The sequence below is a fragment of the Callospermophilus lateralis genome, chromosome 14, assembly GCF_048772815.1.
Source record: "Callospermophilus lateralis isolate mCalLat2 chromosome 14, mCalLat2.hap1, whole genome shotgun sequence".
Lineage (NCBI taxonomy): Eukaryota > Metazoa > Chordata > Mammalia > Rodentia > Sciuridae > Callospermophilus > Callospermophilus lateralis.
Genome location: NC_135318.1, coordinates 44,225,931 through 44,242,198, shown reverse-complemented (window position 1 = coordinate 44,242,198; position 16,268 = coordinate 44,225,931). Strand labels below are relative to the sequence as shown.

General features: G+C 34.7%; 2 protein-coding genes across 3 annotated transcripts in view; one reads left to right on the top strand and one right to left on the bottom strand.

Annotated features, from left to right (window-relative positions):
- The window catches only part of Ccdc88a (coiled-coil and HOOK domain protein 88A), a 131,974-nt gene extending 123,056 nt beyond the window's left edge, over nt 1-8,918 (top strand). Inside the window, exons 31-33 of one of the 2 annotated variants that reach the window (XM_076832893.2) lie at nt 63-522; nt 5,004-5,103; nt 5,589-8,918. In XM_076832893.2, the coding sequence (XP_076689008.1) occupies nt 63-522; nt 5,004-5,068 (525 nt within the window). In that variant the 3' untranslated portion in view covers nt 5,069-5,103; nt 5,589-8,918. Of the gene's footprint in view, nt 1-62; nt 1,056-5,003; nt 5,104-5,588 lie in introns of those variants that run through there. The other variant, XM_076832892.2, reaches the window with a different exon arrangement.
- A 2,467-nt stretch (nt 8,919-11,385) lies between these two features.
- On the bottom strand, nt 11,386-13,252 carry LOC143380133 (prolyl-tRNA synthetase associated domain-containing protein 1). Its single transcript, XM_076832890.1, has 2 exons — nt 13,142-13,252; nt 11,386-11,844 (listed from the first exon to the last, which is right to left on the bottom strand). Exons 1-2 carry the CDS (start codon nt 13,223-13,225, stop codon nt 11,413-11,415), a joined length of 516 nt encoding a protein of 171 aa, XP_076689005.1. The 5' UTR covers nt 13,226-13,252; the 3' UTR covers nt 11,386-11,412.
- Nucleotides 13,253-16,268: the final 3,016 nt, after the last annotated feature.

Sequence of the window (16,268 nt, the reverse complement as noted above, 5' to 3'; positions counted from 1 at the left end):
TATCAGGAAAATCAAAACATGGCTGTATTTACTGATCTGTTTTAATTTTTTTTTTTAAACAGTTAAAGTCCTCAAGCCAAGAGAATCTTTTAGATGAAGTAATGAAAAGTTTGTCTGTCTCTTCTGACTTTTTGGGAAAAGACAAAACAGTTAGCTCTGGTCTTGCCAGGTCAGTAAGTGGAAAAGCCCCAGGGGACTTCTATGAGAGACGGACAACTAAGCCTGAATTTGTGAGATCTGGTCCTCGAAAGACTGAAGATGCATACTTCATTAGTTCTTCAGGAAAAACTACACCAGGCACTCAAGGAAACATAAAATTAGTAAAAGAAACCTCTGTGTCACGACAATCAAAAGATAGCAATCCTTATGCCACTTTACCTCGTGCAAGTAGTGTGATCTCTACTGCCGAAGGAACTACACGAAGGACAAGCATCCATGATTTTTTGACCAAGGACAGTAGAGTACCTGTATCAGTTGATTCACCACCACCTGCTGCTGATAGCAACATCACTGCAGCATCTAGTGAGTACCATTTACACCAGTGGTCCTCTCATGCATTTCACAGTTCAACACGTGCTGTAGATTCTCATGCCCAAAATGATTTAGCTACAAATATGCTTGAGTCTCTATCTGCCCTGACTAGAAGCTCAAGAACAGAAAAGTCACATTTTCCAAACCAAACTTTTGCTACTTTTAATATATCTAATGAGGCATTTGGAATAGCAACTAAAGATAACATAGGATCACTTACTATGGTTCATTCATCTCAGCCATTCTTATCCCTGAATACAGAATTAGTTAGTAACATAAGTGGGTTACCTCTCAGATCAGTCACCAGAGATACTGACCAGGTTTTTGCCCCTTCGGATAAAGCTGCAAAGAAAGATAATGAACAGTGTTCTGATAGTCAGAACCCTAGTAACAGTAACTCACAGTCCTCTATAGATAGCAATAACCGTATCATTCCTGCATGCCTCTATCCTGATGACACAGAAGCTGCATTGTTGGTTTCTGAGGATAATCAAACTGTTTGGTATGAATATGGTTGTGTATAATCAAATTTGAACAATACTTTGATGTTCTTTAATATGCACTGTGCTTCTCTAATCTGATTTGAAGAGCTGCTATTGAAAAGTATCATTTGGCTAGTTTTTTTTTTAATTTGAAAATTGTGGCATTGTCTTCAGCTGTATGTAATGGCATGTATATATACATAAATGTGTAACCACACCAAAGCCTGCATGAAATATTAATTACATTGTACATTTTATGCATGAATTTAAAAACCTCAACTATATGTGCTCCTCTTTCACATTTTTTGTCACTTGATAAAGAGGTTATTACATTGATATCCTATGCATGTTAAAATAGTTGCATGTTCTGTTACCAATAAGACATTTCAAAGTCATATCTGCTTTGTTGCTTCCAAAAAGTGAATGTCCACTCACTCTCCTTCTTCATCTTCTGCTCCTACTTTTCTCTCTCTCCTTTTTACCCCCAGAATGTGCACTTTATATTGCACATGTACAGTATTAGTAAGAAAAATATGTAAAAAACCATTTTCTTATATAGTTTATGCTGTCTATTGTGCATACAAAGAAATAGTTAATAATGCAATTTAACATTTTGTGTAGCAAATTTTAATGATGCCCATGTTTATAAAACATTGTTTTCAGATTTAAGACATTGTAAATATTCATAAATTTAGTGTTACCCATTGAAAACCCCTTCAAATTTAAATGTCATTTACACAGTGACTAGAAGCAGTTGTACTAATTCTCTTTTTTGCATTTTCCTGATAAATACAACAGTTTAAGTACTATCATTCCTTCAAGATGATTTATTTACTTGGAACCAGTTAACACAGTAGTTTTTCTAGTTCTTTTTTATAGACTCAAAGAGAAATAAACAATCATACTCAATATGTTCAAAATTTTTGTATTTTTACTTCTATTTCAAAAGGGTAGCAAGTTTACAAAGTGAAAATCATCACTTCTGTAATTAATGATTAAAATATGTATGTATGTCCTTAAAGCAATTTTTTAAAATTAATACATTTTGCTAAAATGTACAATTAGGACTTGTAACCATTTAAACAAACAAATGTGTTTTTATAAGACAAATTATAGAACCAAGAACAAATACAAACGCTGTAGCAAAAAAACACGATATATAAGATAAATATAATATTTGCAAACTCTTAACTCCGTTGTCGTAAACTTTTTTTTAAGTTGTAGATGGACACAATACCTTTATTTTATTTATTTATTTATTTATTTTTATATGATGCTGAGAATAAAACCCAGTGCCTCGCGCATGCTAGGCAAGTGCTGTATCACTGAGATACACCTCAGCCCTGTCATAAACTTCTAAATTATCTTCCTATGTTAATATAACTTTTAAAGCAAATCAGATAAACTTGAATTTCTAATTCCCAGAATATTAAGGGAAAAAACTGTAATCCTGATTCACTTACATCTGGAGGAATATATCTTAGATCTGTCTTTGGAATATTTTTGCCATTTTGGTTGAGCCTAACTATTACTGAAAATAACTCAGCCTGGAATCTGGAAGGAATGCCTTGAAATGTGACTTTAAGTAAGAAGGAATTAATTATTATTTTATATTCATTATTATTAAGCTGTTATTATTGGACTAGAGGAAAAATCACAGAGAATCTTTGCTTAATGAAATGTGTATCCTTGGTAAATTAAGTCTCATACTTAACATAAGATCATTTCACAGATTAGGCTCCTTCCATTTGGTCTAGTACAGGTAATCAGATGTACAAAATCAGAAATTTTCACCTTTTTTAGTACCACCTAATACACTTTCTGCATGAATACTTCATTCTGTTTTACTATCAGCTTTTGCTCAGTTAGTCCTAACATTCCAAAATTTTGGGTACTGATATTTTTTTCCCCTCTGTTTTCTCTCTGTTTCCTCCCCCTCCCCCTCCCCCTCCCCCTCCTCCTCCTCCTCCTCCTCCTTCTTCTTCTTCTTCTTCTTCTTCTTCTTCCTCTTCTCTTTCTCTCTCTCTCTCTCTCTCTCTCTCTCTCTCTCTCTCTCTCTCTCTCTCTCGGTATTGAACTTAAGGATGCTGTACCACTGAATTGCATTCCCATTCCCTTTTACTCCCCTCCAACCCATAGGGTCTCACTGAGTGGCCAAGGCTGACCTCAAACTTGTCATCCTCCTCCCTCAGCTTCCCAAATCACTGGGATTATAGTCTTTTTTTATAACCTAGTATCAGTTTAATGGTAAATATAGCTTAGATGGGAGCCATATATGATACAAATACAATTAATGTTGTTCCTTTTCCATATTGAGTCAAAAGATTGTTTTGCAAGTGTTTCAAATTTTTTAGATATCATAAATCTACCCATAATACTTTAAAATATTAACTTTATTCATTCAAAATACATTTAAAACTCATGTACTGTTATATTAATGTGGTTATTTTACAATTAAACTTATAGGAAAGAAGTATTTCCTCCTAAATAATTGTATGTGTATAGATATAGAGCATATTTTCAAAATGAATATATACACTGTGCATGTAGAACAAATACATAACATCTCCATGAGTCCTGAAGATTGTCTTCGAATGCAGATTAGACTTCCTCCAGAAACCATCACCTGCCATGGAATCATGAAATTTCCCCAAAACAAAACTAGTATCTTACCTCCGTTACTTCAGAGCAATTGAAGTAAAATTTTTGTGGTGGGGGAAAAAAAACTTATAAATTGTACAGAACCATTGCCTCCAAAAATTTTGTTCAAATTAGCATAATACTTTCTGTAAATGAAAATTTACATAGATGGCAAAAGAAAATTTAAGATAAATCAATTCAGACTCAGTTAAGCAGCTACCCTTATTTTCTCCAAGACACCTCCCTGAATATCTACAGCTTCACAAAGGTTTATTTGAAAACCATTTGAAGATTCAAAATTATTCAATTTTATAAACAATGAAATTAAATAGCTTTTATATTCCTGAGTTAGGTTTCTAGAAGTTATACCCATATGATTTGTGCAGTATTATACACATAATGTCATGCTATAGATCCACTTTGAGCAAAACAATTTTAGCTGTAATCAATATGCGTGGCATATTATTTAAAAAATATAACTCAACCCTGGTTTTCTTAGTCAATAATACAAATATTTCATTCTGGATGCTTCTGTTATATGCAAAATTATAGTTTACTTTAAAAACTGTATGTAGGTCTGAGGTTGTGGCTCAGTGGTAGAGCAGTTGCCTAGCACATGTGTGGCACTGGGTTTGATTCTCAGCACCCTCAACACCACATAAAATAGTGAATAAATAAAATAAAGTTTAAAAAAACTGTAGGTTACGTAACCATTTGGTAAATAAACAAATATTTACTAAAGCATGTGAGCCTGAACACAGAAAAATGTCATTGTTATAGGTTTTTAAGAAATAGTGATAGCTTTTATAATATTTGTAGCTTTAAAATATAAAAAGCAAGGGCTAGAGATGTGACTCAGTGCAAGAGCACCTTGCCTGGCATTTGTGAGGCCCTGGGTTCAATCCTCAGCCCTGAACTAAATAAATACATAAATTCATAATTATATGAATACATTTTAAAATTAAGCCAGGCGCAGTAGCACATACCTGTAATCCCAGCAACATGGGAGGCTTAGACAGGAAGATTGTAAGTTCGAGGCCCACTCAGCAGCTTAAGCAAAGGCCTAAGTAACTTAGTGAGACCCTGTCTCAAAATAAACAATAAAAAGAGCTAGGAATGTAACTCATTTGTAATGTGTCCCTGAGTTCAGTCCCCAATACTGAAAAATAAATTAACAAATTAAGTGTGAAAATCATCTTTAAATAATGAGATGTCTATCAGGTTAATAAATTTCCCAGTTACAGTTTCCTTCTCCTTACCCTAGTCAATGAGAACTCTTTAGTGTCTAATCTTCATGAATTGTTTTGTTTTAACTTTGAATAAATAACATGAACTGCTTTTCTCCTGCAGATGTGGACAAAGTACAAGAAAGCAGACATTCAAAAAGCAGGTCTAGGGAGCAACAAAGCTCCTAATTCTATTGCCCACTACATGACATGTGGGCCAAGTGGTGAGTTTACTGCTTATAATGTAAATGAGATTAGTCTCATTTATACAAACTAACCAAATTAAGTTGAGAACAAGTGCATATTGCATTAACAGATGTAAATATTGCTTGCTTAATTGGTTGACTTTCTGTCTTGTTTACTAGTAAAACAAGATTAGTTGGTTGCCCTAGGTTTTTCCTGTCAGGGCAGGGAACAAATCTTTACATATTCTTCTTTTCCCTTCACTTTAAATTTAATTTTCCTGGTGAGTAATGATAATCTTTTTGTGGTAAAAATAGAGCTTCCCCCACTATTTTGTTGATAACTAATGAGAATAAACTAGATGCCTATTCTATAAAGAAAAGTTGTCTCATTTTCTGTCACTCTCATTCCCATTGAAGAATCTGGTGCATGCTGTTCATAGTGGCTGTTCTGTAGGTAGTATCCCTCTTATCTTCAAGCTTTTCTTATATTTTCTTTCTTCTTTCTGCCTTTCAACTAAATACAGAGAGAAAAGTGTCCTTCAGTTTCTCAGTATGAAGCCTTTATTTCTGAAGTAACAAGACACCTAGCAACTATAGGAACCATTTTTTAAAAATCTTTAAGGAGACTTTTTAAACAATCCTTCGTGAATAGAGCAGGCAAGAAATACAAACCTTCATTCCTTCCTTGAATCAAGGAGCACTACTGGATTCAACTGCCAAAAGTTTTAGAAGGTTTTAGGACTTAACTATACGTTGTATTGTTAAGCTCTACTGAATAAAGGACGTTCTCTCACTAAGGACCAAGTGTTTTAAGGTCAAGTGTTAAAAGAAGTACTCCAGGAACAATCTACTTCTCTCATCATTTGTTTATGAATTTATCCATGTTTGCTTAATGCTTCTGCTAAGATTTAGCCCAAATCTAGCCATTTATATTTAGTTGTGTAAATCTAAATTAAATGCTGTAGTATTTTGTGGAATGTACTATATATGAAGATACAGAGAAAATTGTTTTGGCATGTCAGAGCCTTTTTTTCGTTAGACTGCATGTGTTGGTACTTTTTTTTCTTTTTAAAGTCAGTTATCTTGATGCGCTGCAAAAAAATCAGTTTATAAGATAAATCTGAAAATTCATAACAAGAGATAGGAGTTATAAAAATATTAATCTTCCATATTCCTAACTAAGCTACACTAAGCATTCATACGTGGATCCAAGATAAAAAAGTGTTTTTCTGAAACTTTTTTTAATAAGATGGTTTTCCACTAAATAGCATTCCCAAGGTAAAGCTGTTTCACTGTTTCACTTCTTTACTGTTGGGCTACGTATGTCTCTTTTCTTTCTTTTTTTTTTTTTTTAACTTGAGAGCTGACTGTTGCTTAAGAAGTTTTCTTATGGCAAAAATAATGTAAATAATTTATTACGATCTGCATTTTGCCAAGAACTCATTTATTATTATCATTTATTAATAAGAACTTTTCTGTTTTTGTTCTTTATAATATTACATTAAAGTTGAAAACTGAATAACAGGTACTTTTGAAATATTTGTATGCATTTGTTACCTTAAACATTTGGAAGAAGCACAAAAAAGTAGATTTAGTTAACAACCCAGAGAAACATCATTTTTTAGTAGTTCCAATTTTTATATCACAGTTTTATTTTTCTTACAAAGTCCAAAAAAAACTGCATTGATACTCATTAATACAAATTCATTACTTAACAGTAAATATCAAATAGTCTTCTGAAATAAGATATTGACTATTTTTTATTTTAATAGCATACTTCTTAGGCTCTCATTACCAGCTCTAAAGACTTTTTAGAAATGATTCCTTATTCCTTAATATGTGGTTTATGAACTGTGTGTGTATCATCACTAACCCAGTAGCCATGAGAATAGCCTCTCTCCCCTTCCATCCATCTGTCTCTCTTTTTGGTTAGCAGTGTTGTGTTTATAGTTGTCTTTGGAAAGACCATCAATAAAAAAGAGAGACAGCATGTTTAGCTGACCAGAAATAGAAATGAAAATTAGAGAACTTGGATTTATTAACTCAGTGTCATCATTAACGTAGGTTTTGCCACCAAATAAAGTTAAATCTCTTTGAAACTCTTGGATGAAAGGTGCTATATAAATGTAAATACAAAGGATTCTTACTGAAATACAAATATTGCACAACAGAAATATTCAAAATCTATTCTCTAGACTTTGAGATCTATCACAACTCCCTTGATTCAAGTATCAAATTGGTAAATGGGTATCATGACAGTCTAGAGACACTTTGCATGTAAAAAATGTAAATTTATTTTTGGTTGGGTAAGTTGAAAGTAAATGTAGACATTATGTTTTAGCTAAATACAGTAAGTGGGTAACTTAGATTTATATTAACTAGCATCTAATTTGCACAGCTAGGACACATCCCAGAACTGTTACTGAAAAGTTGAAATTTAATGAGTGTGAGGTGGCCCAATGAAGATGAATATCACACTTTCACCTCTCTAGGATACTAATATTCTAAAATAGAGAATCTGCTAAATTAACCAGCACATTACTGTTTCTACAAAAAATGCTGAATGACAGCCTTTGAAGTACTAAATTTAAAAAGGCTGATCTAAAAGGACAATTGAAAAGACTCAAACAAGGGGACATTGTAAGACTGTAAAAATACAAATACTCTCAATTATATTCATCACCTTTTTCATACCATTTCAAGAAAGGACTAGATAATAACCACATGAATATTTTACTTTCTCCAAAAGCTACCGCCAGAAGCAAACATGTAGGAAGCCACTCTTTTACCTTACATAAACTTCTGTCAAACAAAATAGTAAAGCCAACTGGAAACTCACCAGGGCCTATTCCTGATGAGCCAGACACACTTTTAATATTCTGGTTCTACTCTGAATCAATACCTAAAACCCCTAAGGAAACTGAAAAATTCAATATACAGGGTAATAACTTTGGCCTAGAGCTGTAATCATGTGCTTCAAATCTAGCCATGTGGAAATGTTTTGGTCCAAGTTTTTGAATTGGTGGTTACCAAAGAGTTTATAAGACAGGTTCGTATGTAGCACCTTTCATGCCAGGCATGGTAAGGGCCTATTTTAAAAAACCACCGTGCGTGTAATAGAATTGCAGCCACCTCACAGATCAAGTTCTACAACCTGTACTGTCTTAACAGATTATGTCAGGAAATGAAAATGATACTGTACCAAATCTGAAATTATAATGGGAATAATAATGTATTCTAAATTACTTTTGTATTTTAAGTTACTTTTTAAAAGAAAAGTGAATTTTGTGGTTTTCTTTTCAACTACTTAATCCCAAAATGTGTTTTTTTTCCTTAAAGCCTTGAATGAGTAATACAAAAGGAGCCCATTTTATAACATACAAACTTGATGTACATGTTATTTGGATAATGAAATGCCTTAAAAGGAATGCTTAACGGATAATGTTGCACTTACAACCCCCATTAACAAAACCTGGCCTTTTTCTTTTCTAAGGGTTCTTTCTTCAGTGTTTGCCATTGTACTTACAACTGTTATTAAATACCAAATCAATATATAACTGTAACATTTCCTTTAAAACTAATGCTGATGAGAATTTGGAGTTGAATGGCAAAATGTTTATTACTTGGCAATACTTAATATCAGCCATAGAAATCCAACTCGTGAAAAGAGGCACCATTGTTTGATTTGTCTTTTAAAAACATTCATTTTCAACTTAGCTTTTAACTTTGTTTCTCCTTTAAAAAAATTGGATTAACATTCACTTTTCAGACTGATATATAAAAAATAAAAGGTGATTTTTTACAAGAAGTAGTAATCATTTTTAAGTCATAATTTTAACCAAGTGTCATTCTGTACCCTGGAGAACTACTTTCAGATGTAATTCCTAACTTCAGATTCCTTTGCTCTTATCATACTGGGATGAGTATTAGAGGTTTGGGGAGAAAGTGAAGAGTCTCTGTCAATTCTCTCAATCCCAAAATAGGTATAAATACAGTTTACATATATTGGCCCCCATATAGGCCAAAACCCAGTGGATCCCTGATAAAAGTATTAAGTAATACCAAGTTCTATATGTACTGTTTTTTCCTATGATAAAAGTTCATAGACACAGTAAGACATTAATGCTAGTAACCAATAATAGAATAATTATAACATATACTATAATAAAAGTTACATGAGTGTAATCTCTTTCAATATCTTATTGTATTCACTCATGAGATGTCAAATGATAAAAATAATGTGATGAAGTAAGGGGAGTGAGGTCAGTGATGTAGGAATTGTAACAAAGCATTAGACTACTACTACCTAAGAATTACTTGAACAGCAATACTACAGTTATCCTAACACAGTTGATACCACTACAGTTGATCCTAACATGGTTGACCCACTGTCAGTCTGGTAACCAAGAGGGCTACTAAGTGACTAAAGGGCTGGTACAGCATAGATACACTGGACAAAGAAATGATAAACACCCCAAGCTGGATGAGATGTGAGATTTCATCATGCTACTCAGAACAACACCCAGTTTAAAACTTGTGAATTATTTCAGGAATTTTCACTTTAATATTTTTAAACTGAAAATAAATTTTCACTTTAATATGTTGGTCAACTTTGTGGTTGACCATGAGTAACTAAAACCTCAGAAAGCAAAACTGCAGAGAAGTGGGGACCAGTGTACTAGACTGCACAAAATTTCCACTTACAGACTTTGGGAGGCAATTTGCCTTGTGTCCTTGTGTCCTTGGGCAAATCAGACCTCCTAGACCTGTTTTCACCATCAGACAAGATTCTCAAGGTCCTCAAATTGTGATTTTATTTCTTCATTTTATGTGCAAAGCAACCTGAAATTACTATTGTCTTAGAAATACAGTACAGACTAGTTAAAAACTAACATGGAACCTTACAATCAGGTAATCATTACCTTTATTTTACCTTTCAGTAACATCCCATTTGATTATGTACTAGAGAAAAGTATATGAATTTTAATGACCCACAACAGGAATTCTTGTAATCTAAACCATGTCAGATCCTCAGTTAATGAAGGCTTTTGTTTGATTCTAAGTGAAGTAAAAAAGTCAAATTTTCTGGTTTTTTTTAACTAGTTTCTATATGACAACTGACTACATTTTTATAGGCTTTTATACTATTTCAGATGTCATAACTGAAAGAAAATTAGTAAAATCCTAGAAATAGTGTAGTAAAATACCCTAAAGAACAGAAGAAACTTGTGGAAGTATGTTCAGATTTATAACCTCTGAACCAGATAATAAATCATTTTTAATGGCATAAAAGTCAATGGAACACCCAACAATGGAGTTTTTATCCTTCTCTCCCATGTTTGTTTTAATTATCTTGTTGGGGAATCCTTATTCCTTAATCCCCATTTCCTGAAATAATAACAATTTAATATATTCCTTTTTTATTGTATTATGTACATTACCATGTGTAAATTTCACACATACTGTTTTTCAGCTTGCTTTTTCAAGTACAATAAGCATTCTAAAGATGTAAGCTAGCTAAAGCTAAGCGTTCCTAATTGTTTAAGGCATTCCTGTAATGACTTACTGTTATAGGAGATGGAAAATAGGATCTGAGTTGACTAAAACTACCTCAGTATGTCTTTTTAATTTTTCAGTACTGAGGATTTAATCTAGGGGCATTCCACCACTAAATTATAATCCCCTACTTTTTCATTTTTTTTTATTTTGACACAGGGTCTCACTGAGTTGTTGAGGCTGGTTTCAAACTTGTGATCCCCCTGCCTAAGCCTCCTGAGTCACTGGGATTACAGTTATGTGTCACCTTGCCCAACTCCATCTTTGTTATTTATTTTTTTAAATATTTACTTTTTAGTTTTAGGTGGACACAATATCTTTATTTTACATTTATGTGATGTTAAGGATGGAACCCAGTGCCTCAATGCATGGTAGGCAAGTACTCTACCACTGAGCCACAATCCCAAAACCAAAGATACTACTTTATCACTTTCAATTTTTTGATTTTTATTTCATATAATTTAAAATAGTGAATTGTTATATATTTGTACAGGCACGCAATATAACTATATAATATGGTCATTTTTTTTCCCTCCAATACCTCCCCTTTCTCTCCCCTGTTCCTGCCTCCTGGTACTCACTTTCATTACCAGGGAAAAAAATGGGGAGTAGGGGATAAAATAGGGTACCAGAAATAAAATAAAAACTCCATGTCCTTACCTTCACCCCAAGGCCTGTTTTCTTCTAGGCCTGAATTCTTAAAAGATTCAATAAATCTTATATATTATAATTCATTTTAAAAAAATAAAATTACAAGAAAGACAGTTTTCATAAATACAGTTATTCGGAGCATTAATTTTTATCAAAATTTAGTATTATGGGATCATGTCCTGTCATCTTCACAAATGTAAGAAAGTCTTCAGGGCTCAATCCCATGGTTGCAGCATTGGTCATTGGATGAAAGTATACCTTTTCGTGTCCACCTTCCAGAAAAGCAGAATCCAGAACAAATTTTACATCTCCATCATCACAGAAGAGGGCCAGAGGTGTGGCACAACCTTGACCAACTTTCAGTTTTTCTAGCATGACTGTTTCATCAGCAAATCGCAGACCTCCGCTCCCAACACCTAACTGTTTGGCAAGATCATTTAAATTAATTTGTCTATCATGAAGAACTGTCACCAACCAATAGTTTTTTTTCTTTTTGTCTTTAAGAAATAGATTCTTACTATGTGCTCCTTTCAGATGCTGGATATGAGGCATCATTTCTTCAACTGTAAACACCTACAAAATAATCACATATATGAGAAGTTTAGGAATTAATATGAATATATACATACTTACACATTATGAAATATTTACAATTGCTTTTCTCAATTCCTCATCTTAGGATCTCAGGCAATTTCTCTTTAGACCAGTGTTCCATTCCAAGGTGCAGCCAAACATGCTCTCACATTCCAAAAAAAAAAACTTTAAACTTTGGGTATTAAAAGTAGACAGCTGCATAAGACTTGGAAACTTACATAAAAAGCATCAAAAAAAAATCTGGCAATATGCACAGGTAAAGCCCAGCACAGTGGCACAACCTGTAATCCTAGCGACACCTGTAATCCCAGTGGCTCAGAAGGCTGAGGCAGGAGGTTTGCAAGTTTAAACCCAGCCTCAGGAACTTAGCAAGACCCTATCTCAAAAAGCAGGGTTGGGGGTTGGAATGTGGCTCCGTGGTTAAGCACCCCTCAGTACCAAAAGGTGGGGGGCGGGGATGTCAGAGACCATATGGAAGAGAGGAAGATCAGAAAAACAGTCTTGATGTTGGATTTGTAAAGGTAAGGAATTCTAATTTTGTATTCTGGTCTTTGGAGATCGCCATTTTAGCCATTATCGACTGTCACTTTTGGGTAAGCTTTATGCCCCTGCACCACTCAAGTTACACTAGTTTCAGGAAATGTACAAATATTCACATTAGTACGTTAAACCATGTTAAGGGCTGGGTGTTGTGGTTCAGTGGTATAGTTCTTGTCTTCCACCTGTGAGACACTGGGTTCGATTCTCAGCACCACATATAAATAAATGAGTAAAATAAAGGTTCATCAACATCTAAAAATATGTCTTAAAAATGTTAAAATGTGCATATTTGCAACCATTTTTTTTTTTTTTTGGAGGGAATGGTGATTTTTTGCCATGTTGGTAAAGTGTAAAGAGTAACCTTTGTGATAAACTGATCCATGACTGCAAAATATCAACCCCTCACCTCCGGCTGTACGTAGGGGCCACTAAATAGGCGGTTTGGTGCTTTGTATCACTTTATATACAAAAAGTGGACAAACTGACCACAACCAGATTGGTTAGATACACAAGTTTTCCACATTTTGAAATAGTTCTCAACATAGTATGTGATCAAGTCACTCCAAGAAGAAAACAAGTTTCAGGACAACCTCACAGTCACTAATCGAAAGCACTCTGCTGTACATCACCCCTGGAACGCCTGATCTCCACGGCCTCGGCGGATGGACCTGCGGTGAGCGAGCACCTGCTCTGACCAGGGCTGTCCCTGCAGTCACACCTAACGCGGAAGCCTCACCTCGGGGTGTTCCACAACCTCCGTGCGGATGGCAAGGGCATCGAGTCGCTGCTCCAGCGCTGCACGTAACTCAGAGCCCGCCATTCCACCGCCACGCCGACAGCCTGAGGCGGAAGTGCGGGAGGGATGACAGCCGAGCCGGAAGACCAGTGTGCGCATTTTCCGGAGGCGGAGCCGCGCCGCCCTGCCACTCTGCGCGGGCCTGCGTCTCCACGCGCTAATGCCTGCGGGGGGCCTAGTCAGACTGCCTGCGGCAGGGAGGTTCCTATATTCGCTCAATGCTCCCTGACCCGGCCGCAAGTTTCCTGGGTCCGCACGTTTTTCGTTTAAATAGAATTCATTTCCATTGCAGCGCTAACCCGGACTCACCTTTTGCTTGGTAGTTTGATCACATCTTGGTGCAGTGTTTTCAGCTATACTGGCAAACACGCATTCACCACTTGAGTGAGGCATGAAATTCCATGTTAGGGTTTCACTTAGAGATTTAGATTAAGGCTCAAATCTCATACGGAACCTGGGAACACTCAATGTTTGTGTGGATGAGTTCGGGTAATTTATCATTTGCAAAAAGAGTCTTTACCAGGAACCTTGGAAGAAGCTGCAAAAGAAAAAGAAATCAGGGTTGAATTTACAATTAATTTCACCCAGAACTGACTTTAGATAACAATTTTCTCAGCTTTATCTGCCTCCTAGACAAAATTTTGTTTTTGTTTTTTTTTAAGATCCATGTTTGCTTATTTGCTTACCCCTCCCCCTTCTAGGCGCTGGGGGTTAAACCTTGGAGGATCTTGTGTGCTGTGCCTACCACAGAGCTACATCCCCCATCCCCACGCAGTTGTTTTATTTCTGATTATAGAAACAGCAGGTCATTTCCCATGGTCTCAGTAAATTCAGATCAACAACAAAATCAATTTATTGCATTACACCGTTACAGGGCATTTGGAAAACAAGAGAAAAGATCACTCAAACTCCAGTGTTCCTATAATGCTATTGCTACTTAGGTCTGTCTTTCCAGTCGTGCTTGTTTCTTTTATTCTTGTTGTTTTGTATAAACGAAGTTTTTCAGATAATTGAAACCTTCATATATACACAGTTTTGTATCGTGCTTTTATTAGTTACAAGCATTTTCCTGTTTCTACACTGTTTTCCTATTTTAATAGATATGTAGTTAAATCATAGTTTTGTTAAGAGTTTTTATTGGTTTTTGTTATTTTTGAGGTGCTGGCCTCTGAATGCTACACCAGTCCTTTTCCCCTAAGCTACATCCCCAAACCAGGATAATAATTTTCTTTATCATTTCTGCAATTGGTGGACATCCTGTGTTAATGAATTCTAATATTCTAAATCGCTTTCCAAAATAATCTTATTTATAATATATTAACAATGTATGAATTAACCCATTTTTCTACATTTTGGCAGATATATAATTTTAAAATTTGACAGACAAAAGGGACCATTTATTTTTTAATATGCATTTTTCTGATTATTACATATATGTATATATAATTTCTAAATTAAAATTTTATTTAATTTTATTTACTTGCTTAATTACTTATTTGTTTATAACAGTACTTGGGACTGAGCCCAAGGTGTTCCACCACTGAACTACATCCCCACTATTTTTATTTTTGATTTGAGACAAGATGTCACTAAATTGATGAGGCTGGCCTTGAATTTGTAATCCTCCTGCCTTACCTCATGAATTGCTGGGATTACAGGCTGTGCACCAACCCGGCTGTAATTTAATTTTCTTTTTCTTTTTTTAATAAGCATTTTTTTCTGATTACCCAGGACCTGGATATGTTTTCATGTTTAGTCTGTGGTCCTACCAGCCTGAATGCACCTGATCACATCTGTTTCCATGTTTATTATTTTATTTTCCCATTTGTGAACTAGCTTTGTTCCTATCTTGGCTCATTTATCCACTGAATGAATATTAATGGGTTTGATACTGATAAATAATTAAGTTATCTGTCTTTCATTTGTCATATATCCTCCAAATCGTGTTTCTTTCATTCCAGTTTCCATCTACAGAAGTAAACTCATTTTTGTGTAACCAAATGTCACTCTTTTTAAGCCTTTTTTGACCTAAGTTTCTAAACTTAGGAGTTTAAACTCCAGCAATAGAATATTCAGACTATTTTCTGTTTTGTTTTCTTAAGAATATTTAATTATGGGGGGCTGGGGCTATAGTTCAGTGGTAGAGTGCCTGCCTTGCACGTATGAGGCACTGGGTTCAATCCTCAGTACCACCTAAAAATAAATAAAGATACTGTGTCCATCTATGTCTAAAAAAATTTAAAAAAAAAGAATATTTAATTCTGGGACTGGGGCTCAGTGGTAAAGCGCTTGCTAGCATGTGCAAGGCACTGGGTTTGATCCTCAGCACCACATAAAAAATAAAATAAACATATTGTGTCTATCTACAACTAAATATATATATTTAGTTGACATATATATATGTATATATACACATATGTATATGTATATACATATATATATAAAAGAATATTTAATTAATTAAAATGTATTTAAGATTTGCTTTAGCATATTAGGTGTGATGTGCTCACTTTTCTCAGTAGGTTTTGCTAAAAATGAAATTTGAATAATAAAGATCACCCATTCCAAGAAATGGCAGACAGCCATTTTATTTATTAAACATATGTGTGATCACTGCATGCCTGTAATCCTAGCTGCATGGGAGACTGAGACCAGAAAATTTCAAGTTTGGGGCCAGCCCTCTCTCAAAAGTTTAAAAAAAGACTGGGAATGTGACTCAGTAGTAAGCTCTCCCTGGGTTCAATCCCTGGTAACTAACACACACACACCTTGGTGTACACTAATGATTTGTTTTTTGTTTTGTTTTGTTTTAGGTACTGAGGATTAAACCAAGGGGTGCTTTACCACCGAGCTACTTCCCAGCCCATTTATTATTTTTTTATTTTGAGACAGGGTCTTGGTAAATTGTCCAGACTGGCCTCAAACTTGTGCTCCTTCTGCCAAAACTTCCTTAATTGCTAGGATAATAGGTGTGCACCACTATGCCTCAGCACTAATGGCTTCTTTAATTTTAAGTACCTGTGATTGAACAACCAAGTATACTGCAACCAAGATTTTACAACCCAAG

Bases quoted from the DNA above. Each gene is read 5' to 3' on its own strand.
- LOC143380133 (XM_076832890.1), bottom strand. From the start codon at position 13,225: ATGGCGGGCTCTGAGTTACGTGCAGCGCTGGAGCAGCGACTCGATGCC. The intron at 11,845-13,141 runs GTGAGGCTTCCG...ATTATTTTGTAG, and splicing joins AGGTTGTGGAACACCCCGAG to GTGTTTACAGTTGAAGAAAT.